The sequence below is a fragment of the Tinamus guttatus genome, unplaced genomic scaffold, assembly GCF_059628265.1.
Source record: "Tinamus guttatus ecotype Peru unplaced genomic scaffold, ASM5962826v1 Tinamus_guttatus_pri_ptg000732l, whole genome shotgun sequence".
In the NCBI taxonomy this organism is placed as follows: Eukaryota; Metazoa; Chordata; class Aves; order Tinamiformes; family Tinamidae; genus Tinamus; species Tinamus guttatus.
The window spans coordinates 357,904-385,534 of record NW_028289266.1 but is presented as its reverse complement, the minus strand read 5'-3'; the positions used below and the strand labels follow the sequence as shown (position 1 = coordinate 385,534).

General features: G+C 48.6%; 2 protein-coding genes across 2 annotated transcripts; both read right to left on the bottom strand.

The window, feature by feature from the left end:
- Window positions 1-7,778: 7,778 nt before the first annotated feature.
- On the bottom strand, window positions 7,779-8,735 carry LOC148591593 (olfactory receptor 14A16-like). The gene has a single exon (XM_088537198.1). The coding sequence runs from the start codon at window positions 8,733-8,735 to the stop codon at window positions 7,779-7,781; it is 957 nt and encodes a 318-aa protein (XP_088393324.1).
- Window positions 8,736-15,857: 7,122 nt separating this feature from the next.
- Window positions 15,858-16,814, bottom strand: LOC148591592 (olfactory receptor 14A16-like). Its single transcript, XM_088537197.1, has one exon. It carries the CDS (start codon window positions 16,812-16,814, stop codon window positions 15,858-15,860), a length of 957 nt encoding a protein of 318 aa, XP_088393323.1.
- Between the last annotated feature and the right edge of the window lie 10,817 nt (window positions 16,815-27,631).

Sequence of the window (27,631 nt, the reverse complement as noted above, 5' to 3'; positions counted from 1 at the left end):
TTTCCTACTTACACGTTAGCTTAAAAGAATCTTTAAGCATAATTCAGAAACCTCAGATTAAGTCCACGCAAACCTTGTGAGCTTCTTTAGGTATCATCTCCTCTCGTCTCCTCTTATTCTCCTCTCCTCTCTCCTCTCCTCTCCTTTTCCTTTTCCTTTTCCTTTTCCTTTTCCTTTTCCTTTTCCTTTTCCTTTTCCTTTTCCTTTTCCTTTTCCTTTTCCTTTTCCTTTTCCTCTCCCTCTCCTCTCCTCTCGTCTCCTCTCGTCTCCTCTTCTCTCCTCTCCTCTGCTCTCTTCTCTTCTCCTCTGCTCTCTCCTCTCTTCCCCTCTCCTCTCCTTTTCCTTTTCTTCTCCTCTCCACTCTCCTCTCCCCTCCTCTCTCCTCTTTCCCTCTTTTCCCTTCTTCCAGTTCTTCCTTCCTTTCCTTCTTTTCTGTTCCAAATGAGGGAAATAACAGAAGTTTATGGCAGGTGACAGGACCGATATAAACAGCTGTAGTTTGTATAAACATTTCTAGTGCTGGAAGATTGCTGTAGTTGGGGGGCGACAGGGAAATCACGTAAGGAATTCCTGTATGAATCCACCTGACTTCTCCCCTGGACTGTGCCGTCTGAATGGTTTGTCTTTGTGACTGTGAAGGTTCACTGAATGCTGGGGCACATTAGCAGGAGTGTATTCAGTAGCTCCAGAGAAAGTGAAAATTTCTTGCTGCTTGGCACTGCAGCTGTTAGATGCATCTGGAGAAATGTGACCAGCATGAAATGCTATAAGGAAGAGCTAGACTTTCCAGAAGCACACAGTGAAAGAACAAGAGGGAAGGGGCATGTTCTGCAGCAAGGAAATCTCCACTGTGCCCACAAAAGTAATTGTTTTTACAGTGAGAGTGGAGAAGCACTGGTAGATGCCCAGGGAGGTTGTGGAATTTTGAATATATCCCAGCTTTCCTTGGGCGATGTCCTGAGCAGCCTGGCCCAGCTTTTTTGAAAGGAGATCTGCTTTGGGCAGGGTTTTGGACCCCCCAGGTCCTTCCCAATCTCCTGCTCTTCCTTTCATTTGGTTATATGCTTGTTGTTCCTGAAGATTTCAGAAGGATTTCCCCAGAAAGTGTCAACGGTCGAGACAGATCTCATTGCCTGATTGGTCTCGGAGCTTTGAGTCAATGAGGAAGCACAAGAATGTAATATGCTAGCACCACTATGGAAAGGAGCTGTGAAGAAAGGAGATTTATTTGCCAAGCCATAAATTAAATGGAGGAGAAGCATCAGACATACTCTGCTTTCTGAAGAATCTTGGACTTTTGAGGATCTCTTAGTAAATATTAGGGGTAGTCTTCCTAATGTTGGGGGTGTGATTTTTCGGAGAGGCAAGGAAAGTTCAAAGGGATACTGTTTTGAATGGCTTAATTTCCAAACTAAAGTAGAAGCTTTTAGTTGTTATTGTGAGAGTTTCTTGTTTTAAGGAACCAGTCTAAACTTCCAAAATATATCTGTCAACTATGGTTTTAAAAAAAAAGGACATTCTAATTTTGATGTTGCTGTGGCTTGTTTTGCTTTCTTTCATTTTGAGATAAAAAGAGAAAAAACTGTGAAATGATGTAACTGTCCCTGTGTTTTGCGGAAAAAAGGTTGAGATTGGACCCCTTAGCTTTCCAAGCTAAGGAAGAAGTCTGTGTTTGGCTGAATCCAATCGACCTTTGGATTATTTTTACTTTTCTTTTAGAAAAGTCCTTATTGGTGTCATGCTAGGGCATAAGTGACATCCAGAGTCTGAAACCGTGATGAAACATCAAGACTCAGGGGGCAAAATCTGTAAGGCCTGAGTGCAAATATAATAAGGGAAAGTGTATCCCTCTTCAGGGCAAGATCTGGGAAAGGAGAGAAGGAAAATGCACCTGAAACACACTAGATGACCTTGTAAAGCTGAAAGAAGAGTGCAATGGAGGGGCATCACTGGGTGCTTTGCACTTTGCTGCTCCTCCACTCCTGCCCTTTCCGGCTCCTTTGCTGAAGCAGTGTTTCACCAGCAGCATTTCTGCCAGAGTCTTCAGGCTGCCTTTCACTTGCACGAGGTAATGGCAATTGCACTGGTGTCTGCTGTGGTAGCACCATGCAGTACTGCAGTAGACGCAGTACACTGAACAATGTGCAGCCGCTCTGGGGTTGGGGGAGGATGTGGTAGAGGAGCAGAATGCTTGGAGGGAAGCATAATGTGCAAGAAGGAACACCTGCCTGCCCCTATGACCCTGCCCTGGCACCAGGGACCTCCTTCCTGCAGCTCCAGGCTTGGCCAATACTCAGCCCCTTCCAAGAAGGTGGCTGTTCTAACAACAGGGCAGCTCATTTCACTGCTGGCCTCAACATTTCCAGCTGCCTCGCAACGCAAAGTCTTTTCCTGACCAAGGAGGAGCCTAGGGAGGAGCCTCATGCAACAGGATAATGGGGCCCTCGATTTGGGAGAGTCAGGAATCACCCAGCACGAACCCATTTTGGGTTTTGGGCCAACCCCAGGCTGGCCTGGCACAGTTGCCCTCAGTTGCACCAGCGCTGTGCACACTTATTGACTTATTTATTACTTACTGACCTATGGATTGATCTATCACACAGCCATTGGTGATGGCAGTCCCTGCAGCCAGGGGCTCTCCTAGGAACTGCTGGGAGCTTCCACCCTCCCCGGTACAGCTGTAAGGAGGCCGAGAGACCAGTCGAAACTTGGACAGGGCGTTTGAGCTGCGGCCATCGGACTCACCTCCCTGCTGGCTGGGGGAGCCAGGCAGGGCGCTTTGCTGCTCTGTCACACCTGCCCTTCCCTGCCCCTTCGCTGAAGCTCTGTTTCACCAGGAGCAGCCCTGGCCCAGGCCAGGCCAGACACTTCCGAAAAAAGAAAGAAAGAAAACAAAAAACAGGCACATATGTGCACACACACGAGGGTGGCACCCACTGCTTCTCTGTGTATTCCTAGCCTTGGCCCAGACGCTACCCGCCATGTGCCCAGACCCAACAGGTTGGCTTCAAGCCGTCACCCTCAGGTGCAGCTCTCAAGTGCCCTGGAATTCAAAAACTGCCTCTGCCCCACAGAGAACTTCTCTGCCTGACACTCATGGGAGCTTCACAGGAGTCTGTCTAGGTCGTGGCCAAGATCCTCACACCCGGCCTGTTGTTATGCACCGGGAGGAAGAGGAGCATAATGAGGTCTTCAACAGGAGGCAGCTTCCCGCACATGTAGCCGAAAGCCAGGAGGCCACCAGCACTCTTGTGCAGCGACTTGCGGGCCTGGAGGGATCATGGTGCCCATGTGGTGGTGCTGTGCCCAATCCCAGCACGCAGGGCACGGGCATACATGAGGCAGGTCCTCCTTGGCCTCAGGCTGGCAAGGTCTCATCCTTGTAGGAGGCTAAGCAGCAGAGATGTGGGGGCAGGGGTGGCTGTATCTGTTCCTGGGGTGAGCAGCGCAGGCAGCAAGGGGGTAGAGCCCCTAATTTTGCAGGACGAGCCATGGATGGGTAATGGCAGATCCAGATTGCCTGGACTGGGCAGCTCCCAAAGGCCACAACAGTGTTGGCTCCAGCCAAAAGCTACCCACAACTGGTGTGGCTCTCTGGCAACAGCCGGAGGCCCTGGTCTGGGCTCTTGACCAATGGCACCAGCAGCCTGACTCCACCAGCCGTACAGACCCTGTGACTGTGTGCGCTGCCTGCCCTCTCGCTGGAGAAGAGTTTCTCCATCCACAACGCTGCATTCAACCCCTGAGCGAAGGGTGCCCCCTCACAGAATCACAAAATCACAGAATCACAGAATGCTTAAGGTTGGAAGGGACCTCCAGAGATCATCTTGTCCAACCCCCCTGCTCCAGCAGGGACATCCAGAGCACGTGGCACATGGTGGCATCCAGGTGAGTCTTGAAGATCTCCAGAGAAGAAGACTCCACAGCCTCTCTGGGCAGCCTGTTCCAGGGCTCTGTCACCCTCACAGTAAGGAAGTTCTTCCTCATATGGAGGTGGAACTTCCTGTGTTTCAGCTTAGACTTGTTACCCCTCATCCTGTCACCAGCCACCACAAAGGAGAGCCTCACCCAGGTGGGGAGGTCATCAGGCCGGGATCCCAGTGCTACCAGCATCCTTGCTGCCTGTCCCACTCTTCCCCAGCACAGCCCTCAGGAGCACTGTGCCCATTAGGCAGCGTTCGTGCCAGGTGCGGGCTGATGCGCTCAGCCCACGGCCAGCTCGGCTTTCCCCTCTCCAACTCTGTTTAGGGCTGTTGGGATCCAAATCATCCCACATTTCTGGGCTGGGCAGCTGAAACAACCTCCTGCAGCTCCAAGGAAACAGGGAGTGGAGGCCTAATAAAGTTTTGCCAATAATTTTTCTAAACCTCTTTTCTTGCACCAGATGGAAACAGTAACCAGTCTAGGTAAAAAAAAAAAGAAAGAAAGAAAAAGCAATGCACTTGAAGCGGTTGCGGCAACAATTGCAGGCCAGGATTTTAGCAAAAACTTAACAAGTATCTCTGTAAAACACTTTTTGGGTCATACTGAAAATCACTCTACCTAGTTTGTCTATTTACACAAAATAAATTTTAAAATGCTTTTGGTACTCTCTATAGTAACCAGTTCACATATCCAAACATGTAGAGTTAACAAAACCACAACACCAGAAGTACCACTTCCAGGAAAAAGGTTCATTGCATCTTCCTCTGAAATGGAAAATATTGATGTTGAAATGTTTATCCTAATACTTTTTTTTGTTATGTTTTTGCATTTTCCCTTTAGGATTTCTTAGTTCATATTTCAATATAACCTGAAACCTTTCTTTTCTTCAGGCTCATACCTGCAGTTAAATGGAGTTTAGTTCAACTGACCACAGGTCATGAGAGGTCGTTCCCCACGGGTCAGTGCTGGCACTGGTCCTATTCAGTGTCTTTATCGACATTCTGGATGAGGGGATTGAGTGCACCCTCAGCAAATTTCTGATGACACCAAGATGGGAAGAAGAGTTGATCTGCTTGAGGGTAGGATGGCTCTACAGAGGGATCTGGTCAGGCGGGATCGATGGGCTGGGGCCAACTGCATGAGGTTCAACAAGGCCAAGTGCTGGGTCCTGCCCTTTGCGCACCACAACCCCACGCAGCGCTACAGGCTTGGAGCAGAGTGGCTGGAGAGCTGCTTGGTTGAAAAATATCTCTGGGTGTTGGCGGACACCCATCTGAACATGAGCCAGCGGTGTGCCCAGGTGGCCAAGAAGGCCAACGGCCTCCTGGCTTGTATCAGGAAGAGAGTAGCCAGCAGGACCGGGGAAGTGATCATCCCTCCCATACTTGGAGCTGGTGAGGCTGCACCTCAAATACACCATGTTGTTTTGTGCCTCTCACTACAAGAAAGACCTTATCACTCTCTACAACTACCTGGAAGGAGGTTGTTGGGAGGGGGAGCAATGTCTTCTCCAAAATAACTACCAATAGGACAAGAGGAAATGGCCTCAAGTTGCAGCAGAGGAGGTTCAGGTTAGATACTAGGAAAACTTTCTTCATGTTAACAGTAGTCAAGCATTGGAAGAGGCTGCCCAGCGAAGAGGTGGAGTCACCATCCCTGCTTCAGCTAAAAATCGTGTAGCTGAGGCACTTAGGGACATGGTTTAACAGGCACGGTGATGAAGGGCTTATGGCTGGACTCCATGATATTGAAGGTCTTTCCAATCATAATGATTCTATGATTCTAAGAGTACATACTCTTGTATGTACTCACTCCATGCTTACTCCCTTTGGCATTATCTACCTCTCACTTCAGGCACTCTCTCTTAAAACACCTGCTACCACAACAGTTATTTCATTACACTGAGACATGCAATGGTATTTGTCTAAGGTCAGCATTTTCAGCAATGCCAAAGTTGTTTTAGAAATCAGGGATGCACTGAAGAAGATGGCCAACAGTCTGGGGGCTGTGGTTGACATATCAGGTCCCCAAGAGTGGGCGCTTGCCAAAAAGGAAATATGAGCTTGTGGAAGGTGATTTGGGATACAAGAGAAGCAACGACTCTAATGTTCCTGCTGGTAGCTGTAAATCAGCAGAGCCCCCACACAGAAGAGAACTTTTACCTTTAGAATGTAGGGAAAATCAATCACAATGTAAATCATGGGCAATAAGTTTAATTGGAGATTTTTTTTAATCATTGCTTTTATTGCTCAAATTTCTACAAGAAAGAACCGTACATACATGGTTTCAAAGACATATTTTAAACTGACACTTTCAACGACTCCTCACAATTGCTGCCCACTCAATGGCAGATTTTAAAAAGAAAGAATGTACAAAAAGCCATAAGAAGGTACAAATACTTCATGGCCTCACTTCTCAAGTTTGTTGTTTGTTTGTTTGTTTTTAAATTTGGATTTGCTTGAGAACTGAGGGCCAAATCACTTCCTGAGCTGCTTTTGTCAATGAATAGTCGTGAGGAGTGAGTCATACAATGCACCTCACTCTTACAGAAAGAAATAGTACTATATTTCATTGACATGGACAGTGGTTTTAACAAGATTCTATGACAAGGTCATTGTTTTTTACTGCATAGAGGACAAGCTCATGCAAAATTACCAAGAAGACATTCCCCATGAGTCACAAGGTTCAAACTGGACCCCTTAGCTTCCCAAGCTAAGGAAGAAGTCTGGCTGTGGCTGAATCCTATCTTAGTCTCAGACTTGGTATGGGGTTGTGCCAAATCAATCCTGGATGCAATTCAGTAAAACTTAAAATGTGTTAGAAAGTTTTGCATGCTACGTTCACTTCCCACAGATCTGTAGCTACTAAGGGATGTCTCAACCTCCAGGAATAACCTTGAGAGGTGTTCCTGCTCAAGGGGAGATCCTGGTGTGCAGCTCTCTGCCTCGCAAGGAGAACTCTACAGCCTCTTGGGCTGTCCCTCTATTTAGGGGATAAGATGATAGCTTTATAGTCATTTCCGCTTACCAGCCGAAGTGTTCCTGACACCAGCTTAGTCCTTGCCATAGTGCAGTTGCTGTCGCTCTCTCCAGACTCCAGCAGGAGTGCCATTCTGATGGACTAAGGCGGGATAAATGGACCATCAGAAACGCAAGAAGCTTGCCCACATGGACCTGGGAAGGAATAACCCTTTGCAAAAATACAGGCTGAGGAATCATAGAATCATAGAATGCTTAAGGTTGGAAGGAACCTCTAGAGGTCTGCAGAAAAGGCCTCCAGGACCTCAATGGAGATCAAGCTGAACAAGAACAGGCAACATGGCCCGGCAGCAAAACAAGCTATGAACAGCCTAGGCTTCCTTAATAGGAGCATAGGCTCCATGGAAGTGCTCCCTCTAAGTGGCATTCCTTAGACCACATCTAGAATACTGAGAACTGGTTTAGTGACCGCGGTTTAGGGGAGACATCAAAAACCTGAATTGAGTCCAGCAGAGCGGCCGAGATGGACAGAAGGCTTGAGCATGTGTCCTGTAAGGAGGCACTGAGGGAAGCAGGAGTGTTCAGCGAAGGAAAGAGAAACCTCAGAACAGCCTTAAAGTGCTCACTGGTATGTCATCAAGAAGATGCGGCCAAGTGCTTTATAGTGGTGATATTTAGATGTGATATTTAGAGAGATTTAAATTATACTTCTCATAGTGCAAATTCAGAGGACCTCTGATGACTTCAGAAGATAAATATGAACAGTTTTTACTGTCGTAACTTCTGACATACAGGACAAAATAATATCATCAAGTCTAAAGGATAAAATGTTTGGGGACACCTCAGACTTTGCAGAAAATGTCCATTAATGCACAGTCATAGCCGAAAGCTGAATGATTTTGTTTTGGGGAAGAACTTGCAAGCCATCAGTTTTCTCATGGCAGCTTTGATCTGTTTGTTTCTCATGCTGTAAATGATTGGATTAATGACAGGAGGAAACACAGAATAGAAAACATCCACAATATGATCCATAACTGATGGGGGATGGGAGGTGGGTTTAATATAGGCAATGGTCCCAGTAGAAATGACCAAAGAGATCATAGTGAGATGTGGAAGGCATGTGGTATAAGCCTTATGCCGGCCATGCTTTGAGGGAATTTTAAACACTGCAGTGAAAATATGGAAGTAAGACACAACTATGAAAAGGAAGTCAATGAAGTACAAGCATGTACTGATGACCAGAATAACAAGTTCACTCATATTTGCATCAGAACAGGAGATACTGAGGATCTGTGGCACGTCACAGAAGAATTTATCAATAACATTTGAGGAACAGAAAGGTAGCCAGAATGTGTTACCAGTGTGCATTACCGAGTACAGAAGAGCAAAGATCCAGCCAGCAGCAATCATCTGGGCACAATCTCTCAAGTTCATGATTGTATTGTAGTAGAGCGGCTTGCAGATGGCAACATAGCGGTCATATGCCATGAGAGTGAGGACGATGAAATTGTCTGTGGCAAAGAAGAAGAAAAGAAAGACTTGGGCAACACATCCAGAATAAGAAATTGACCTGGTGTTGAGTAGGGAATTCCCTATGGATTTGGGGACAGTCACAGAGATGCAGCTGAGGTCCAGGATGGATAGATTCATCAGGAAGAAGTACATTGGCGTGTGAAGGCAGTGGTCAAAGGCTATAGCCAAGATAACAAGAAGATTGCCCATGAGGGCCAACACGTAGATAATAAGGAAGATGACAACATGTAAGATCTGCAGCTCCCTCCGGTCAGAGAATCCCAGCAGGAGAAACTCAGTCACAGTGCTTTGGTTGAACATTTTCCTTTTCTGCGCAAACCTTGGATAGGAAAAACAAAGCAGGAACAGAAAGATGCTTTAGTGTTCTCGATTCTTATTAATACCTTTAAAAACAAATTATCTCAGTGCCAAAAAGTGCTTAGTCATTTCTGTTCATTTTTCCAATTTCTTTTTACTTGAACTATTCTTACAGGACCCTCAAAGGATATTTAGACTTTGTCAGAGAAGTCAGCCATTCTAAACGCTTGCAGCTGACATGAGTGCACAGCATCCATGAGGACTTTTCTCAAAAGTCACACTTCTAGTGTAATGTATTGTGACAGCTTGAATTCTTCTTCTCATGCTTTCCCCATGTGCATACGTAGAGACACCTTATATATAAAACCCATGTAGGGAGAGATTCACTTAAGTTCTGAGGGATTTCATTCACATTCGTGCATGTCCCCATAGAAGCTAAGTGGTTTAACAGCTTTCTTAGTCAATAGAGAGAAACATGGATTTCTATGGCTTGATACAACACATCCTGTGGCCACTGCCTAAAACGGTTATCAAGAAGATGGAGCCAGACTGTATAGCTCCACTTCAACATCTCTGTTATTGAATTCTGAAAAACAAGAGTGAAATATATGTCAGAAGATCCTTCAAAGATCCGCTTAATGGCCCGTCTTACTTCCCTCCGATTCCTTCAAGGCAAGAAGAAAGCAGTTTGGAGAAGAAGGAAGAAAATCAGTCAGTCTGCAATTTCTTTCAAACACTCTAACTGAACCTTATGCATTTCTCCCAGGTTCTGTACTCTTCAAGGCGTTGAAGTTGCCTTCCCTCCTATTAGGCAGTCATGAACAATCAGATTCATCCCACCTATCTTCAGGCACCCCCATCGGGTGTCTGAGCAGGATTACCTGATATTCAGCCAGCTGAATTCCACCCAGCACACAAGAGTTGGCTGGTATGATTGTCTCCAGGACTTCAGCTGCAGAGCTGAAAGAAGTTCATAAATGTGGCATTTACAGCTCCCTGGGAAAACAGATGCCATCTCTCTCACCTGTCTGCAGATCTTTCCTGGCTCTGGAGGCTCCAATCATTATGGGTGGCAAACAATCCACAGATATAAACTCTCCTGAGTCCTCTGCTCACTGCAGTCCTCTGCTTGTAACCAATAAAAAACTGCCTTGACTCCTTTTCTTCCTTCTGTGAACAGGAGGTAATTTAAAATAGATTTCTGATTATTCCACTGACTGCAATTATCCATCACAGTTATAATTAGGGAGACGTTCTTGCTCCTTTGTCAGTAAGGGCTCTTAAATGCATGCAAGATTAGGCAGTAAGTTTAATTCCTCAAATGAATGCTTACTTTTCCCCAAAAGCTGTTGTAATCCTGTAATCCTGTTGTAATCCAAAAGCTGTTGTAATCTCACATTGTTTGGCATATGTACCCAGATAACAACAGGGCAGCTCATTTCACTGCTGGCCTCAAGGTTTCCAGCTGCCGCCCAATGCAAAGCCTTTTCCTGACCAAGGAGGAGCCTCATGCAACAGGATAATGGGGCCTTCGATTTGGGAGGGTCAGCAGTCACCCAGCACGAACCCATTTTTGGTTTTGGGCCAACCTCAGGCTGGCCTGGCACAGTTGCCATCAGTCGCACCAGTGCTGTGCACACTTACTGACTTATTTATTACTTACTGACCTATGGATTGATCTATCACGCAGCCATTGGTGATGGCAGTCCCTGCAGCCAGGGGCTCTCCTAGGAACTCCTGGGAGCTTCCACCCTCCTCGGTACAGCTGTAAGGAGGCCGAGAGACCAGTTGAAACTTGGACAGGGCGTTTGAGCTGCGGCCATCGGACTCACCGCCCTGCTGGCTGGGGGAGCCAGGCAGGGCGCTTTGCTGCTCTGTCACTCCTGCCCTTCCCTGCTCCTTCGCTGAAGCCCTGTTTCACCAGGAGCAGCCCTGGCCCAGGCAAGGCCAGGCCAGGCACTTCCGAAAAAAGAAAGCAAGAAAGAAAGAAAGAAAACTTACTTAAGGAAAAATTTCTTAACAGTGAGGGTGACAGAGCACTGGAACAGGCTGCCCAGAGAGGTTGTACAGTCTCCTTCTCTGGAGATCTTCAAAAGCCGTTTGGACGCAGTCCTGTGCCACGTGCTCTAGGTGTCCCTGCGTATGCAGGGGGGTTGGACTAGATGATCTCTAGAGGTCCCTTCCAACCCTAAGCATTCTATGATTCTATGATTCTATGAAAAAAAGAAAAAAGAAAAAAAAAAAAAAACGGCACATACGTGCACACAAACTAGGGTGGCATCCACTGCCTCTCTATGTATTCCCAGCCATGGCCCAGATGCTACCCGCCATGTGCCCAGACCCAACAGGTTGGCTTCAAACCGTCACCTTCAGGTGCAGCTCTCAAGTGCCCTGGATTTCAAAAACTGCCTCTGCCCCACAGAGAACTTCTCTGCCTGACACTCATGGGAGCTTCACAGGAGTCTGTCTAGGTCGTGGCCAAGATCCTCACACCCGGCCTGTCGTTATGCACCGGGAGGAAGAGGAGCATAATGAGGTCTTCAACAGGAGGCAGCTTCCCTCACATGCAGCCGAAAGCCAGGAGGCCACCAGCACTCTTGTGCAGCGACTTGCAGGCCTGGAGGGATCATGGTGCCCATGCGGTGGTGCTGTGCCCAATCCCAGCACGCAGGGCACGGGCATACATGAGGCAGGTCCTCCTTGGCACCAAGCTGGCAAGGTTTCATCCTTGTAGGAGGCTAAGCAGCAGGGATGTGTGGGCAGGGGTGGCTGTATCTGTTCCTGGGGTGAGCAGTGCAGGCAGCAAGGGGTACAGCCCCAAATTTTGCAGGACGAGCCATGGATGGGTAATAGCAGATCCAGATTGCCTGGACTGGGCAGCTCCCAAAGGCCACAACAGTGTTGGCTCCAGCCAAAAGCTACCCACAACAGTTTGGTACCGGTGTGGCTCTCTGGCAACAGCCGGAGGCCCTGGTCTGGGCTCTCAGCCAATGGCACCAGCAGCCTGACTCCACCAGCCGTACAGACCCTGTGACTGTGTGCGCTGCCTGCCCCCTCGCTGGAGAAGAGTTTCTCCATCCACAACCCTGCATTCAACCCCTGTGCGAAGGGTGCCCCCTCACAGAATCACAGAATCACAGAATGCTTAAGGTTGGAAGGGACCTCCAGAGATCATCTTGTCCAATCCCCCTGCTCCAGCAGGGACACCCAGAGCACGTGGCACATGGTGGCATCCAGGTGAGTCTTGAAGGTCTCCAGAGAAGGAGACTCCACAGCCTCTCTGGGCAGCCTGTTCCAGGGCTCTGTCACCCTCATAGTAAGGAAGTTCTTCCTCATATGGAGGTGGAACTTCCTGTGTTTCAGCTTAGACCTGTTACCCCTCATCCTGTCAGCGGCCACCACAGAAGAGAGCCTCACCCAGGTGGGGAGGGCATCAGGCCAGGATCCCAGTGCTACCAGCATCCTTGCTGCCTGTCCCGCTCTTCCCCAGCACAGCCCTCAGGAGCACTGTGCCCATTAGGCAGCGTTCGTGCCAGGTGCGGGCTGATGCGCTCAGTCCAAGGCCAGCTCGGCTTTCCCCTCTCCAACTGTGTTTAGGGCGGTTGGGATCCAAATCATCCCACATTTCTGGGCTGGGCAGCTGAAACAACCTCCTGCAGCTCCAAGGAAACAGGGAGTGGAGGCCTAATAAAATTTCGCCAATAATTTTTCTAAACCGCTTTTCTTGCACCAGATGGAAACAGTAACCAGTCTAGGTAAAAAAAAAAAAGAAAGAAAGAAAAAGCAATGCACTTGAAGCGGTTGCGGCAACAATTGCAGGCCAGGATTTTAGCAAACACTTAACAAGTATCTCTGTAAAACACTTTTTGGGTCATACTGAAAATCACTCTACCTAGTTTGTCTATTTACACAAAATAAATTTTAAAATGCTTTTGGTACTCTCTATAGTAACCAGTTCACATATCCAAACATGTAGAGTTAACAAAACCACAACACCAGAAGTACCACTTCCAGGAAAAAGGTTCATTGCATCTTCCTCTGAAATGGAAAATATTGATGTTGAAATGTTTATCCTAATACTTTTTTTTGTTATGTTTTTGCATTTTCCCTTTAGGATTTCTTAGTTCATGTTTCAATATAACCTGAAACCTTTCTTTTCTTCAGGCTCATACCCAGTTAAATGGGGTTTAGTTCAACTGACCACAGGTCATGAGAGGTCGTTCCCCAGGGGTCAGTGCTGGCGCTGGTCCTCTTCAGTACCTTTATCGACATTCTGGATGAGGGGATTGAGTGCACCCTCAGCAAATTTCTGATGACACCAAGATGGGAAGAAGAGTTGATCTGCTTGAGGGTAGGATGGCTCTACAGAGGGATCTGGTCAGGCGGGATCGATGGGCTGGGGCCAACTGCATGAGGTTCAACAAGGCCAAGTGCTGGGTCCTGCCCTTCGCGCACCACAACCCCACGCAGCGCTACAGGCTTGGAGCAGAGTGGCTGGAGAGCTGCTTGGTTGAAAAAGATCTCTGGGTGTTGGCGGACACCCATCTGAACATGAGCCAGCGGTGTGCCCAGGTGGCCAAGAAGGCCAACGGCCTCCTGGCTTGTATCAGGAAGAGAGTAGCCAGCAGGACCGGGGAAGTGATCATCCCTCCCATACTTGGAGCTGGTGAGGCTGCACCTCAAATACACCATGTTGTTTTGTGCCTCTCACTACAAGAAAGACCTTATCACTCTCTACAACTACCTGGAAGGAGGTTGTTGGGAGGGGGAGCAATGTCTTCTCCAAAATAACTACCAATAGGACAAGAGGAAATGGCCTCAAGTTGCAGCAGAGGAGGTTCAGGTTAGATACTAGGAAAACTTTCTTCATGTTAACAGTAGTCAAGCATTGGAAGAGGCTGCCCAGCGAAGAGGTGGAGTCACCATCCCTGCTTCAGCTAAAAATCGTGTAGCTGAGGCACTTAGGGACATGGTTTAACAGGCACGGCGATGAAGGGCTTATGGCTAGACTCCATGATATTGAAGGTCTTTCCAATCATAATGATTCTATGATTCTAAGAGTACATACTCTTGTATGTACTCACTCCATGCTTACTCCCTTTGGCATTATCTACCTCTCACTTCAGGCACTCTCTCTTAAAACACCTGCTACCACAACAGTTATTTCATTACACTGAGACATGCAATGGTATTTGTCTAAGGTCAGCATTTTCAGCAATGCCAAAGTTGTTTTAGAAATCAGGGATGCACTGAAGAAGATGGCCAACAGTCTGGGGGCTGTGGTTGACATATGAGGTCCCCAAGAGTGGGCGCTTGCCAAAAAGGAAATATGAGCTTGTGGAAGGTGATTTGGGATACAAGAGAAGCAACGACTCTAATGTTCCTGCTGGTAGCTGTAAATCAGCAGAGCCCCCACACAGAAGAGAACTTTTACCTTTAGAATGTAGGGAAAATCAATCACAATGTAAATCATAAGCAATAAGTTTAATTGGAGATTTTTTTTAATCATTGCTTTTATTGCTCAAATTTCTACAAGAAAGAACCGTACATACATGGTTTCAAAGACATATTTTAAACTGACACTTTCAACGACTCCTCACAATTGCTGCCCACTCAATGGCAGATTTTAAAAAGAAAGAATGTACAAAAAGCCATAAGAAGGTACAAATACTTCATGGCCTCACTTCTCAAGTTTGTTGTTTGTTTGTTTGTTTTTAAATTTGGATTTGCTTGAGAACTGAGGGCCAAATCACTTCCTGAGCTGCTTTTGTCAATGAATAGTCGTGAGGAGTGAGTCATACAATGCACCTCACTCTTACAGAAAGAAATAGTACTATATTTCATTGACATGGACAGTGGTTTTAACAAGATTCTATGACAAGGTCATTGTTTTTTACTGCATAGAGGACAAGCTCATGCAAAATTACCAAGAAGACATTCCCCATGAGTCACAAGGTTCAAACTGGACCCCTTAGCTTCCCAAGCTAAGGAAGAAGTCTGGCTGTGGCTGAATCCTATCTTAGTCTCAGACTTGGTATGGGGTTGTGCCAAATCAATCCTGGATGCAATTCAGTAAAACTTAAAATGTGTTAGAAAGTTTGGCATGCTACGTTCACTTCCCACAGATCTGTAGCTACTAAGGGATGTCTCAACCTCCAGGAATAACCTTGAGAGGTGTTCCTGCTCAAGGGGAGATCCTGGTGTGCAGCTCTCTGCCTCACAAGGAGAACTCTACAGCCTCTTGGGCTGTCCCTCTATTTAGGGGATAAGATGATAGCTTTATAGTCATTTCCGCTTACCAGCCGAAGTGTTCCTGACACCAGCTTAGTCCTTGCCATAGTGCAGTTGCTGTCGCTCTCTCCAGACTCCAGCAGGAGTGCCATTCTGATGGACTAAGGCAGGATAAATGGACCATCAGAAACGCAAGAAGCTTGCCCACATGGACCTGGGAAGGAATAACCCTTTGCAAAAATACAGGCTGAGGAATCATAGAATCATAGAATGCTTAAGGTTGGAAGGAACCTCTAGAGGTCTGCAGAAAAGGCCTCCAGGACCTCAATGGAGATCAAGCTGAACAAGAACAGGCAACATGGCCCGGCAGCAAAGAAAGCTATGAACAGCCTAGGCTTCCTTAATAGGAGCATAGGCTCCGTGGAAGTGGTCCCTCTAAGTGGCATTCCTTAGACCACATCTAGAATACTGAGACTGGTTTAGTGACCGCGGTTTAGGGGAGACATCAAAAACCTGAATTGAGTCCAGCAGAGCGGCCGAGATGGACAGAAGGCTTGAGCATGTGTCCTGTAAGGAGGCACTGAGGGAAGCAGGAGTGTTCAGCGAAGGAAAGAGAAACCTCAGAACAGCCTTAAAGTGCTCACTGGTATGTCATCAAGAAGATGCGGCCAAGTGCTTTATAGTGGTGATATTTAGATGTGATATTTAGAGAGATTTAAATTATACTTCTCATAGTGCAAATTCAGAGGACCTCTGATGACTTCAGAAGATAAATATGAACAGTTTTTACTGTCGTAACTTCTGACATACAGGACAAAATAATATCATCAAGTCTAAAGGATCAAATGTTTGGGGACACCTCAGACTTTGCAGAAAATGTCCATTAATGCACAGTCATAGCCGAAAGCTGAATGATTTTGTTTTGGGGAAGAACTTGCAAGCCATCAGTTTTCTCATGGCAGCTTTGATCTGTTTGTTTCTCATGCTGTAAATGATTGGATTCATGACAGGAGGAAACACAGAATAGAAAACATCCACAATATGATCCATAACTGATGGGGGATGGGAGGTGGGTTTAATATAGGCAATGGTCCCAGTAGAAATGACCAAAGAGATCATAGTGAGATGTGGAAGGCATGTGGTATAAGCCTTATGCCGGCCATGCTTTGAGGGAATTTTAAACACTGCAGTGAAAATATGGAAGTAAGACACAACTATGAAAAGGAAGTCAATGAAGTACAAGCATGTACTGATGACCAGAATAACAAGTTCACTCATATTTGCATCAGAACAGGAGATACTGAGGATCTGTGGCACGTCACAGAAGAATTTATCAATAACATTTGAGGAACAGAAAGGTAGCCAGAATGTGTTACCAGTGTGCATTACCGAGTACAGAAGAGCAAAGATCCAGCCAGCAGCAATCATCTGGGCACAATCTCTCAAGTTCATGATTGTATTGTAGTATAGCGGCTTGCAGATGGCGACATAGCGGTCATATGCCATGAGAGTGAGGACGATGAAATTGTCTGTGGCAAAGAAGAAGAAAAGAAAGACTTGGGCAACACATCCAGAATAAGAAATTGACCTGGTGTTGAGTAGGGAATTCCCTATGGATTTGGGGACAGTCACAGAGATGCAGCTGAGGTCCAGGATGGATAGATTCATCAGGAAGAAGTACATTGGCGTGTGAAGGCAGTGGTCAAAGGCTATAGCCAAGATAACAAGAAGATTGCCCATGAGGGCCAACACGTAGATAATTAGGAAGATGACAACATGTAAGATCTGCAGCTCCCTCCGGTCAGAGAATCCCAGCAGGAGAAACTCAGTCACAGTGCTTTGGTTGAACATTTTCCTTTTCTGCGCAAACCTTGGATAGGAAAAACAAAGCAGTAACAGAAAGATGCTTTAGTGTTCTCAATTCTTATTAATACCTTTAAAAACAAATTATCTCAGTGCCAAAAAGTGCTTAGTCATTTCTGTTCATTTTTCAAATTTCTTTTTACTTGAACTATTCTTACAGGACCCTCAAAGGATATTTAGACTTTGTCAGAGAAGTCAGCCATTCTAAACGCTTGCAGCTGACATGAGTGCACAGCATTCATGAGGACATTTCTCAAAAGTCACACTTCTAGTGTAATGTATTGTGACAGCTTGAATTCTTCTTCTCATGCTTTCCCCATGTGCATACGTAGAGACACCTTATATATAAAACCCATGTAGGGAGAGATTCACTTAAGTTCTGAGGGATTTCATTCACATTCGTGCATGTCCCCATAGAAGCTAAGTGGTTTAACAGCTTTCTTAGTCAATCGAGAGAAACATGGATTTCTATGGCTTGATACAACACATCCTGTGGCCACTGCCTAAAACGGTTATCAAGAAGATGGAGCCAGACTGTATAGCTCCACTTCAACATCTCTGTTATTGAATTCTGAAAAACAAGAGTGAAATATATGTCAGAAGATCCTTCAAAGATCCGCTTAATGGCCCGTCTTACTTCCCTCCGATTTCTTCAAGGCAAGAAGAAAGCAGTTTGGAGAAGAAGGAAGAAAATCAGTCAGTCTGCAATTTCTTTCAAACACTCTAACTGAACCTTATGCATTTCTCCTAGGTTCTGTACTCTTCAAGGCGTTGAAGTTGCCTTCCCTCCTATTAGGCAGTCATGAACAATCAGATTCATCCCACCTATCTTCAGGCACCCCCATCGGGTGTCTGAGCAGGATTACCTGATATTCAGCCAGCTGAATTCCACCCAGCACACAAGAGTTGGCTGGTATGATTGTCTCCAGGACTTCAGCTGCAGAGCTGAAAGAAGTTCATAAATGTGGCATTTACAGCTCCCTGGGAAAACAGATGCCATCTCTCTCACCTGTCTGCAGATCTTTCCTGGCTCTGGAGGCTCCAATCATTATGGGTGGCAAACAATCCACAGATATAAACTCTCCTGAGTCCTCTGCTCACTGCAGTCCTCTGCTTGTAACCAATAAACAACTGCCTTGACTCCTTTTCTTCCTTCTGTGAACAGGAGGTAATTTAAAATAGCTTTCTGATTATTCCACTGACTGCAATTATCCATCACAGTTATAATTAGGGAGACGTTCTTGCTCCTTTGTCAGTAAGGGCTCTTAAATGCATGCAAGATTAGGCAGTAAGTTTAATTCCTCAAATGAATGCTTACTTTTCCCCAAAAGCTGTTGTAATCCTGTAATCCTGTTGTAATCCAAAAGCTGTTGTAATCTCACATTGTTTGGCATATGTACCCAGATAACAACAGGGCAGCTCATTTCACTGCCGGCCTCAAGGTTTCCAGCTGCCGCCCAATGCAAAGCCTTTTCCTGACCAAGGAGGAGCCTCATGCAACAGGATAATGGGGCCTTCGATTTGGGAGAGTCAGCAGTCACCCAGCACGAACCCATTTTTGGTTTTGGGCCAACCTCAGGCTGGCCTGGCACAGTTGCCATCAGTCGCACCAGTGCTGTGCACACTTACTGACTTATTTATTACTTACTGACCTATGGATTGATCTATCACGCAGCCATTGGTGATGGCAGTCCCTGCAGCCAGGGGCTCTCCTAGGAACTCCTGGGAGCTTCCACCCTCCTCGGTACAGCTGTAAGGAGGCCGAGAGACCAGTCGAAACTTGGACAGGGCGTTTGAGCTGCGGCCATCGGACTCACCGCCCTGCTGGCTGGGGGAGCCAGGCAGGGCGCTTTGCTGCTCTGTCACTCCTGCCCTTCCCTGCTCCTTCGCTGAAGCCCTGTTTCACCAGGAGCAGCCCTGGCCCAGGCAAGGCCAGGCCAGGCACTTCCGAAAAAAGAAAGCAAGAAAGAAAGAAAGAAAACTTACTTAAGGAAAAATTTCTTAACAGTGAGGGTGACAGAGCACTGGAACAGGCTGCCCAGAGAGGTTGTACAGTCTCCTTCTCTGGAGATCTTCAAAACCCGTTTGGACGCAGTCCTGTGCCACGTGCTCTAGGTGTCCCTGCGTATGCAGGGGGGTTGGACTAGATGATCTCTAGAGGTCCCTTCCAACCCTAAGCATTCTATGATTCTATGATTCTATGAAAAAAAGAAAAAAGAAAAAAAAAAAAAAAACGGCACATACGTGCACACAAACTAGGGTGGCATCCACTGCCTCTCTACGTATTCCCAGCCTTGGCCCAGATGCTACCCGCCATGTGCCCAGACCCAACAGGTTGGCTTCAAACCGTCACCTTCAGGTGCAGCTCTCAAGTGCCCTGGATTTGAAAAACTGCCTCTGCCCCAAAGAGAACTTCTCTGCCTGACACTCATGGGAGCTTCACAGGAGTCTGTCTAGGTCGTGGCCAAGATCCTCACACCCGGCCTGTCGTTATGCACCGGGAGGAAGAGGAGCATAATGAGGTCTTCAACAGGAGGCAGCTTCCCTCACATGCAGCCGAAAGCCAGGAGGCCACCAGCACTCTTGTGCAGCGACTTGCAGGCCTGGAGGGATTATGGTGCCCATGTGGTGGTGCTGTGCCCAATCCCAGCATGCAGGGCACGGGCATACATGAGGCAGGTCCTCCTTGGCCCCAAGCTGGCAAGGTTTCATCCTTGTAGGAGGCTAAGCAGCAGGGATGTGTGGGCAGGGGTGGCTGTATCTGTTCCTGGGGTGAGCAGTGCAGGCAGCAAGGGGTACAGCCCCAAATTTTGCAGGACAAGCCATGGATGGGTAATAGCAGATCCAGATTGCCTGGACTGGGCAGCTCCCAAAGGCCACAACAGTGTTGGCTCCAGCCAAAAGCTACCCACAACAGTTTGGTACCGGTGTGGCTCTCTGGCAACAGCCGGAGGCCCTAGCCTGGGCTCTTGGCCAATGGCACCAGCAGCCTGACTCCACCAGCCGTACAGACCCTGTGACTGTGTGCGCTGCCTGCCCTCTCGCTGGAGAAGAGTTTCTCCATCCACAACCCTGCATTCAACCCCTGTGTGAAGGGTGCCTCTCACAGAAGCACAGAATCACAGAATGCTTAAGGTTGGAAGGGACCTCCAGAGCTCATCTTGTCCAATCCCCCTGCTCCAGCAGGGACACCCAGAGCACGTGGCACATGGTGGCATCCAGGTGAGTCTTAAAGATCTCCAGAGAAGGAGACTCCACAGCCTCTCTGGGCAGCCTGTTCCAGGGCTCTGTCACCCTCACAGTAAGGAAGTTCTTCCTCATATGGAGGTGAAACTTCCTGCGTTTCGACTTAGACCTGTTACCCCTCATCCTGTCACCGGCCACCACAGAGGAGAGCCTCACCCAGGTGGGGAGGGCATCAGGTCAGGATCCCAGTGCTACCAGCATCCTTGCTGCCTGTCCCGCTCTTCCCCAGCACAGCCCTCAGGAGCACTGTGCCCATTAGACAGCGTTCGTGCCAGGTGCGGGATGATGCGCTCAGTCCACGGCCAGCTCGGCTTTCCCCTCTCCAACTGTGTTTAGGGCTGTTGGCATCCAAATCATCCCACATTTCTGGGCTGGGCAGCTGAAACAACCTCTTGCAGCTCCAAGGAAACAGGGAGTGGAGGCCTAATAAAGTTTTGCCAATAATTTTTCTAAACCGCTTTTCTTGCACCAGATGGAAACAGTAACCAGTCTAGTTTAAAAAAAGAAAAAAAAAAGAAAAAGCAATGCTCTTGAAGCAGTTGCGGCAACAATTGCAGGCCAGGATTTTAGCAAACACTTAACAAGTATCTCTGTAAAACACTTTTTGGGTCATACTGAAAATCACTCTACCTAGTTTGTCTATTTACACAAAATAAATCTTAAAATGCTTTTGGTACTCTCTGTAGTAACTGGTTCACATATCCACACCTGTACAGTTAACAAAACTACAACACCAGAAGTACCACTTCCAGGAAAAGGTTTGTTGCATCTTCCCCTGAAATGGAAAATATTGATCTTGAAATGTTTATCCTAATACTTTTTTTTGTTATGTTTTTGCATTTTCCCTTTAGGATTTCTTAGTTGAAATTTCAATATTCCCTGAAACCTTTCTTTTCTTCAGGCTCATACCTGCAGTTAAATGGCGTTAAGTCCAGCTGACCACAGGTCATGAGAGGTGTCCCCAGGGGTCAGTGCTGGCGCTGGTCCTCTTCAGTATCTTTACCCACAATCTGGATGAGGGGATTGAGTGCACTCTCAGCAAATTTCTGATCACACCAAGCTGGGAGGAAGAGTTGATCTGCTTGAGGGTAGGATGGCTCTACAGGGGGATCTGGTCAGGCTGGATCGAAGGGCTGGGGCCAACTGCATGAGGTTCAACAAGGCCAAGTGCTGGGTCCTGCTCTTCGCTCAACACAACCCCACGCAGCGCTACAGGCTTGGAGCAGAGTGGCTGTAGAGCTGCTTGGTTGAAAAAGATCTGTGGGTGTTGGCGGACACCCATCTGAACATGAGCCAGCGCTGTGCCCAGGTGGCCAAGAAGGCCAACGGCCTCCTGACTTGTATCAGGAAGAGAGTAGCCAGCAGGACCGGGAAATCCCTAGCCAGCAGGACGGGTCATCCCTATCCAGGGATGACCAACAATGGAAACGGGTCCCCACTCGAGGTGGCAGAAGATCCCCTCCACGGCCCACCTCACCTCCACCGGTGACCACGTTCAAAAGGTACAAGGCCCTGGAACATGTGGATCAGATAGAGGAGGCCTTGAACCAAGGCCCGTCTAGGGGGCTCTCTCCTGAGAGGCAGTCTAATCCATGCTGCAAGGCTACTCCCCCTAAAGTGAAAAGGAGCGCCCGGAAGAAGCGGCGGGTGATCGTCGTGGGTGACTCCACGCTGCAGGGCACGGAGGCACCGATAGGTAGACCGGACCCCTCATCCAGAGAGGTCTGCTGCTTGCCAGGGGCCAAAATAAAGGATGTCACAGAAAGGCTCCCAAGAATTGTTCAGGAGTCGGACTATTATCCTCTAGTATTGTTTCATGTGGGTGCTAATGATGCCATGGGGAAAATGAGGGACGTCAAGCAAGACTTCAGAGCCCTAGGGATGGCCATCAAAGGTACAGGTGCCCAGGTAGTATTCTCCTCTATTCTGCCAACGAGGGGAATGGACTCAAGGAGGAGAAGGCAAATATGGCAGCTTAACAACTGGCTGCGCCGCTGGGCTTGGCAACAGGGTTTTGGCTTCTATGACCATGGGACTCTGTTTGATGACCACCAGCTAGTGGGGAATGATGGGACCCATCTTAGCAAGAGGGGCACACGTCTCTTTGCCAAAAGGCTGGCCAACTTGGTTAGGAGGGCTTTAAACTAGGCAAGAAGGGGGAAGGGGAGTGGCACACTGATACGGCAAGCAGTACCGCACAGCCCAGGTCAGATGGCGTCCAGCGGGAGTATGCTAGTGGGGAAGTGAGGATAGGAAATGATCACGGAGGGTCCTCTTTCACCCCTCCTGGGAAACCTGTGGCCTCTGTTGCTTCCCTGAAATGCCTGTACACCAATGCGCGAAGCATGGGGAATAAGCAGGATGAACTGGAGATCTGTGTGCGGTCCCAGCATCATGATCTCATTGGAATCACAGAGACGTGGTGGGATAGCTCGCACGACTGGAGCGCTGCCATGGAAGGCTATGTGCTCTTTAGGAAGGACAGGCTGGGAAGGCGAGGTGGTGGAGTTGCTCTTTATGTGAGAGAGCAACTGGAATGCATGGAGCTCAATCTGGGAGTGGAGGATGAGCGAGTTGAGAGCTTGTGGGTAAGGATTAGAGGGCAGGCTAATGTGGGAGACACTGTGGTGGGTGTCTGCTACAGGCCACCTGACCAAGACGAGGAGGTTGATGAGGCCTTCTATAGGCAGCTGGATATTGCCTCACGGTCACAGGCCCTGGTTCTCATGGGGGACTTCAACTACCCCGACATCAACTGGGAGGACAACACAGCCAGGCATAAGCAGTCCTGGAGGTTCCTGCAGAGCGTCGACGATAACTTTTTGACGCAGGTTGTGGAGAAGCCGACGAGGAGAGGTGGGCTACTGGACCTCGTGCTATCAAATAGGGAGGGCCTAGTAGGAGATGTGAAGGTGGGGGGTAGCCTCGGCTGCAGTGACCATGAGTTGGTGGAGTTCAGGATCCAACGAGGAGGAGGCAGGGCTGTAAGTAGCCTTGCAACCATGGACTTCAGGAGGGCCAACTTTAGCCTCTTCAGAGACCTCCTTGGTAGAATCCCATGGGCTAGTGCTCTAGAAGGCAGGGGGGCCCAAGAGAGATGGTTAGTTTTCAAGCAGCACTTCCTCCACGCCCAGCAACAGTGCATCCCTGTGTGTAGGAAGGCAGGCAGAGGGGGCAGGCGACCTGCGTGGATGAGCTGGGAGCTTGTGGCAATGCTCAAGCAGAAGGCAGGGGTATACAAAATGTGGAAAAAAGGACAGGTCCCCTGGGAGAAATACAGGAACGTAGTCAGGGAATGCAGAGATGCGACAAGGAAAGCTAAGGCACGTCTGGAAGGCAAGCTGGCAAGGGACGTTAAAAATAACAAAAAAAAATTCTTCAAATACATTAACAGCAAAAGGAAGATCAGGGAAAACGTGGGGCCGCTGGTGGACGGGATGGGCACCCTGGTTACAAATAACACAGAAAAAGCAGAGTTGCTCAATGCCTTCTTTGCTTTGGTGTTTACCAAGGGCAGCCCTTTAGAGCCCCAGGCCCTAGGGACAAGAGAAGAAGCGGGTGGAGAGGAAGACTTGCCCTGGGTAGAGGAAGATTGGGTCAGAGAGCACCTAAGGAAACTCGATATCCACAAATCCATGGGCCCTGATGGGATGCACCCCAGAGTGCTGCGTGAGCTGGCAGATGTCATAGCTAAGCCGCTCTCCATCATCTTTGAAAGATCCTGGAGAACGGGGGAGGTGCCGGAAGACTGGAAGAAGGCCAATGTCACGCCAGTCTTCAAAAAAGGCAAGAAGGAGGACCCAGGCAACTACAGGCCAGTCAGCCTCACCTCTGTCCCCGGAAAAGTGATGGAACGGCTCATGTTGGCCATTGTCTCCAGGCACATGCAAGACAAGAAGGTGCTCAAGAGTAGTCAGCATGGATTCACCAAGGGGAAATCTTGCCTGACTAACCCGATAGCCTTCTATGATGAAATGACCAGCTGGATAGACGAGGGGAGAGCGGTGGATGTCGTCTATCTCGACTTCACCAAGACTTTTGACACCGTCCCTCACAACATCCTCCTGGGCAAGCTCCGGAAGTGTGGGATAGATGAGTGCACAGTGAGGTGGATTAGGAAATGGCTGGATGGCAGGGCCCAGAGAGTGGTGATCAGCGGTGCAGAGTCTAGTTGGAGGCCTGTAGCTAGCAGTGTCCCCCAAGGGTCAGTCCTCAGTCCAGACCTGTTCAATTTATTCATCAATGTCCTGGATGAAGGCACAGAGTGCTCCCTCAGCAAGCTTGCTGATGACACGAAACTGGGAGGAGTAGCCGATACCCCAGGGGGCTGCGCTGCCATCCAGAGGGACCTGGACAGACTGGACAACTGGGCGGTGAAAAACCTCATGCAATTCAACAAGGCCAAGTGCAAGGTCCTGCACCTGGGGAGGAATAACCCCAGACACCAGTACAGGCTGGGGACTGACCTTCTGGAGAGCAGCTCTGCGGAGAAAGACCTGGGTGTCATGGTGGATGACAAGTTGACCATGAGGCAGCAGTGTGCCCTCGTGGCCAAGAAGGCCAATGGAATCCTGGGCTGCATTAAGAAGAGCGTCTCCAGCAGGTCGAGGGAGGTGATCCTGCCCCTCTACTCAGCCCTGGTGAGGCCGCATCTGGAATATTGTGTCCAGTTCTGGGCTCCACAGTACAAGAGGGATGTGGAGCTTCTGGAGAGAGTCCAGCGCAGGACTACAAGGATGATCAGGGGCCTGGAACATCTGCCCTATGAGGAGAGGCTGAGGGAGCTGGGCCTGTTCAGCCTGGAGAAGAGAAGGCTGAGAGGGGACCTGAACAGTGTCTATAAGTACCTCAAGGGAGGGAGTGCAGACGACGGTGATGGTCTCTTTTCAGTGGTGGCCACTGATAGGACTAGAGGAAATGGCCGGAAACTGAAACACCAAAAATTCCATAGGAACTTAGGGAAAAATTTCTTAACAGTGAGGGTGACAGAGCACTGGAACAGGCTGCCCAGAGAGGTTGTGGAGTCTCCTTCTCTGGAGATCTTCAAAACCCGCTTGGATGCAGTCTTGTGCCACGTGCTCTAGGTGTCCCTGCGTGTGCAGGGGGGTTGGACTAGATGATCTCTAGAGGTCTCTTCCAACCCTAAGCATTCTATGATTCTATGATTCTATGATTCTAAGTGATCATCCCTCCCATACTTGGAGCTGGTGAGGCTGCATTATCTACCTCTCTCTTCAGGCACTCTCTCTTAAAACACCTGCTTCCACAACAGTTATTTCATTACACTGAGACATAGAAGCATAGAATCACAGAATCACTGAATGCTTAAGGTTGGAAGGGACCTCTAGAGGCCATCTTGTCCTAACCCCCTGCACACGCAGGGACACCTAGAGCACGTGGCACAGGACTGCGTCCAAGCGGGTTTTGAAGATTTCCAGAGAAGGAGACTCCACAACCTCTCTGGGCAGCCTGTTCCCGTGCTCTGGCACCCTCACTGTTAACCATTTTTTCCTTAAGTTCTTGCGGAACTTTGGTGCTTCAGTTTGTGGCCATTTCCTCTAGTTCTGTCAATGGCCACCAGTGAAAAGAGGCTGGCCCCATCCTCCTCACTGCCTCCCTTGAGGTACTTCTAGACACTGTTCAGGTCCCCTCTCAGCCTTCTCTTCTCCAGGCTGAACAGGCCCAGCTTCCTCAGCCTCTTCTCATAGGGCAGATGTTCCAGGGCCCTGATCATCCTTGTGGCCCTGCGCTGGACTCTCTCCAGCAGCTCCACATCCCTCTTGTACTGTGGAGCCCAGAACTGGACACAATACTCCAGATGTGGCCTCACCAGGGCTGAGTAGAGGGGCAGGATCACCTCCCTCGACCTGCTGGAGACGCTCTTCTTAATGCATCCCAGGAATCCATTGGCCTTCTTGGCCACAAGGGCACACTGCTGCCTCATGGTCAACTTGTCATCCACCATGACACCCAGGTCTTTCTCCGCAGAGCTGCTCTCCAGAAGGTCAGTCCCCAGCCTGTACTGGTGTCTGGGGTTATTCCTCCCCAGGTGCAGGACCTTGCACTTGGCCTTGTTGAATTTCATGAGGTTTTTCACCGCCCAGTTGTCCAGTCTGTCCAGGTCCCTCTGGATGGCAGCGCAGCCCTCTGGGGTATCAGCTACTCCTCCCAGTTTGGTATCATCAGCAAACTTGCTGAGGGAGCACTCTGTGCCTTCAACCAGGACATTGATGAATAAATTGAACAGGTCTGGACTGAGGACTGACCCTTGGGGGACACTGCTAGCTACAGGCCTCCAACTAGACTCTATATCACTGATCACCACCCTCTGAGCTCCGTCATCCAGCCAGTTCCTAATCCACCTCACTGTGCGCTTGTCTATCCCACACTTCCAGAGCTTGCCCAGGAGGATGTTGTGAGGGACAGTGTCAAAAGCCTTGGTGAAGTCAAGATAGACGACATCCACCACTTTCCCCTCATCTATCCAGCTGGTCATTCCATCATAGAAGGCTATCGGGTTAGTCAAGCATGATTTCCCCTTGGTGAATCCATGCTGACTACTCTTGAGCACCTTCTTGTCCTGCATGTGCCTGGAGACAATGGCCAGTATGAGCCGTTCCATCACTTTTCCGGGGATGGAGGTGAGGGTCACTGGCCTGTAGTTGCCTGGGTCCTCCTTGCCATTTTTGAAGACTGGCATGACATTGGCTTTCTTCCAGTCCTCCGGCACCTCCCCCATTCTCCAGGATCTTTCAAAGATGATGGAGAGCAGCTTAGCTATGACATCGCCAGCTCACGCAGCACTCTGGGGTGCATCCCATCAGGGCCCATGGATTTGTGGGTATCAAGTTTCCTTAGGTGCTCTCTGACCCAATCTTCCTCTACCCAGGGCAAGTCTTCCTCTCTCCAGGCTTCCTCTCTTGTCCCTAGGGCCTGGGGCTCTAAAGGGCTGCCCTTGGTAAACACCAAAGCAAAGAAGGCATCCAGCAACTCTGCTTTTTCTGTGTTATTTGTAACTAGGGTGCCCATCCCGTTTACCAGCGGCCCCACGTTTTCTCTGATCTCCCTTATGCTGTTAATGTATTTGAAGAAGTTTTTCTTGTTATTTTTAACATCCCTTGCCAGATTGTGTTCCAAACGTGCCTTAGCTTTCCTTGTCACATCTCTGCATTCCCTGACTACGTTCCTGTATTTCTCCCAGGGGGCCTGTCCTTTTTTTCCACATTCTGTATACCGTCGCCTTCTCCTTGAGCATTGCCACAAGCTCCCTGCTCATCCACGCAGGTCTCCTGCCCCCTCTGCCTGACTTCTTACACACAGGGATGCACTGTTGCTGGGCGTGGAGGAAGTGCATGTAAACGTACTTGTCAAAAGTCAGCATTTTCAGCAATGCCAATTTCTTTAGGAAATCAGGGTTGCACTAGCACTCCAGATAGCTCCAACAGATAGCTTCAAAACCTCTCCAGAGGACCAGTAAGACTATCCATGCTCCCTGACACTGAAGAAGATGGCCAACAGTCTGGGGGCTGTGGTTGACATACCAGGTCCCCAAGAATGGG

What these genes read in the sequence shown, in the direction of transcription:
- LOC148591593 (XM_088537198.1), bottom strand. Translation starts at nt 8,735, where the DNA reads ATGTTCAACCAAAGCACTGTGACTGAGTTTCTCCTGCTGGGATTCTCT.
- LOC148591592 (XM_088537197.1), bottom strand. Translation starts at nt 16,814, where the DNA reads ATGTTCAACCAAAGCACTGTGACTGAGTTTCTCCTGCTGGGATTCTCT.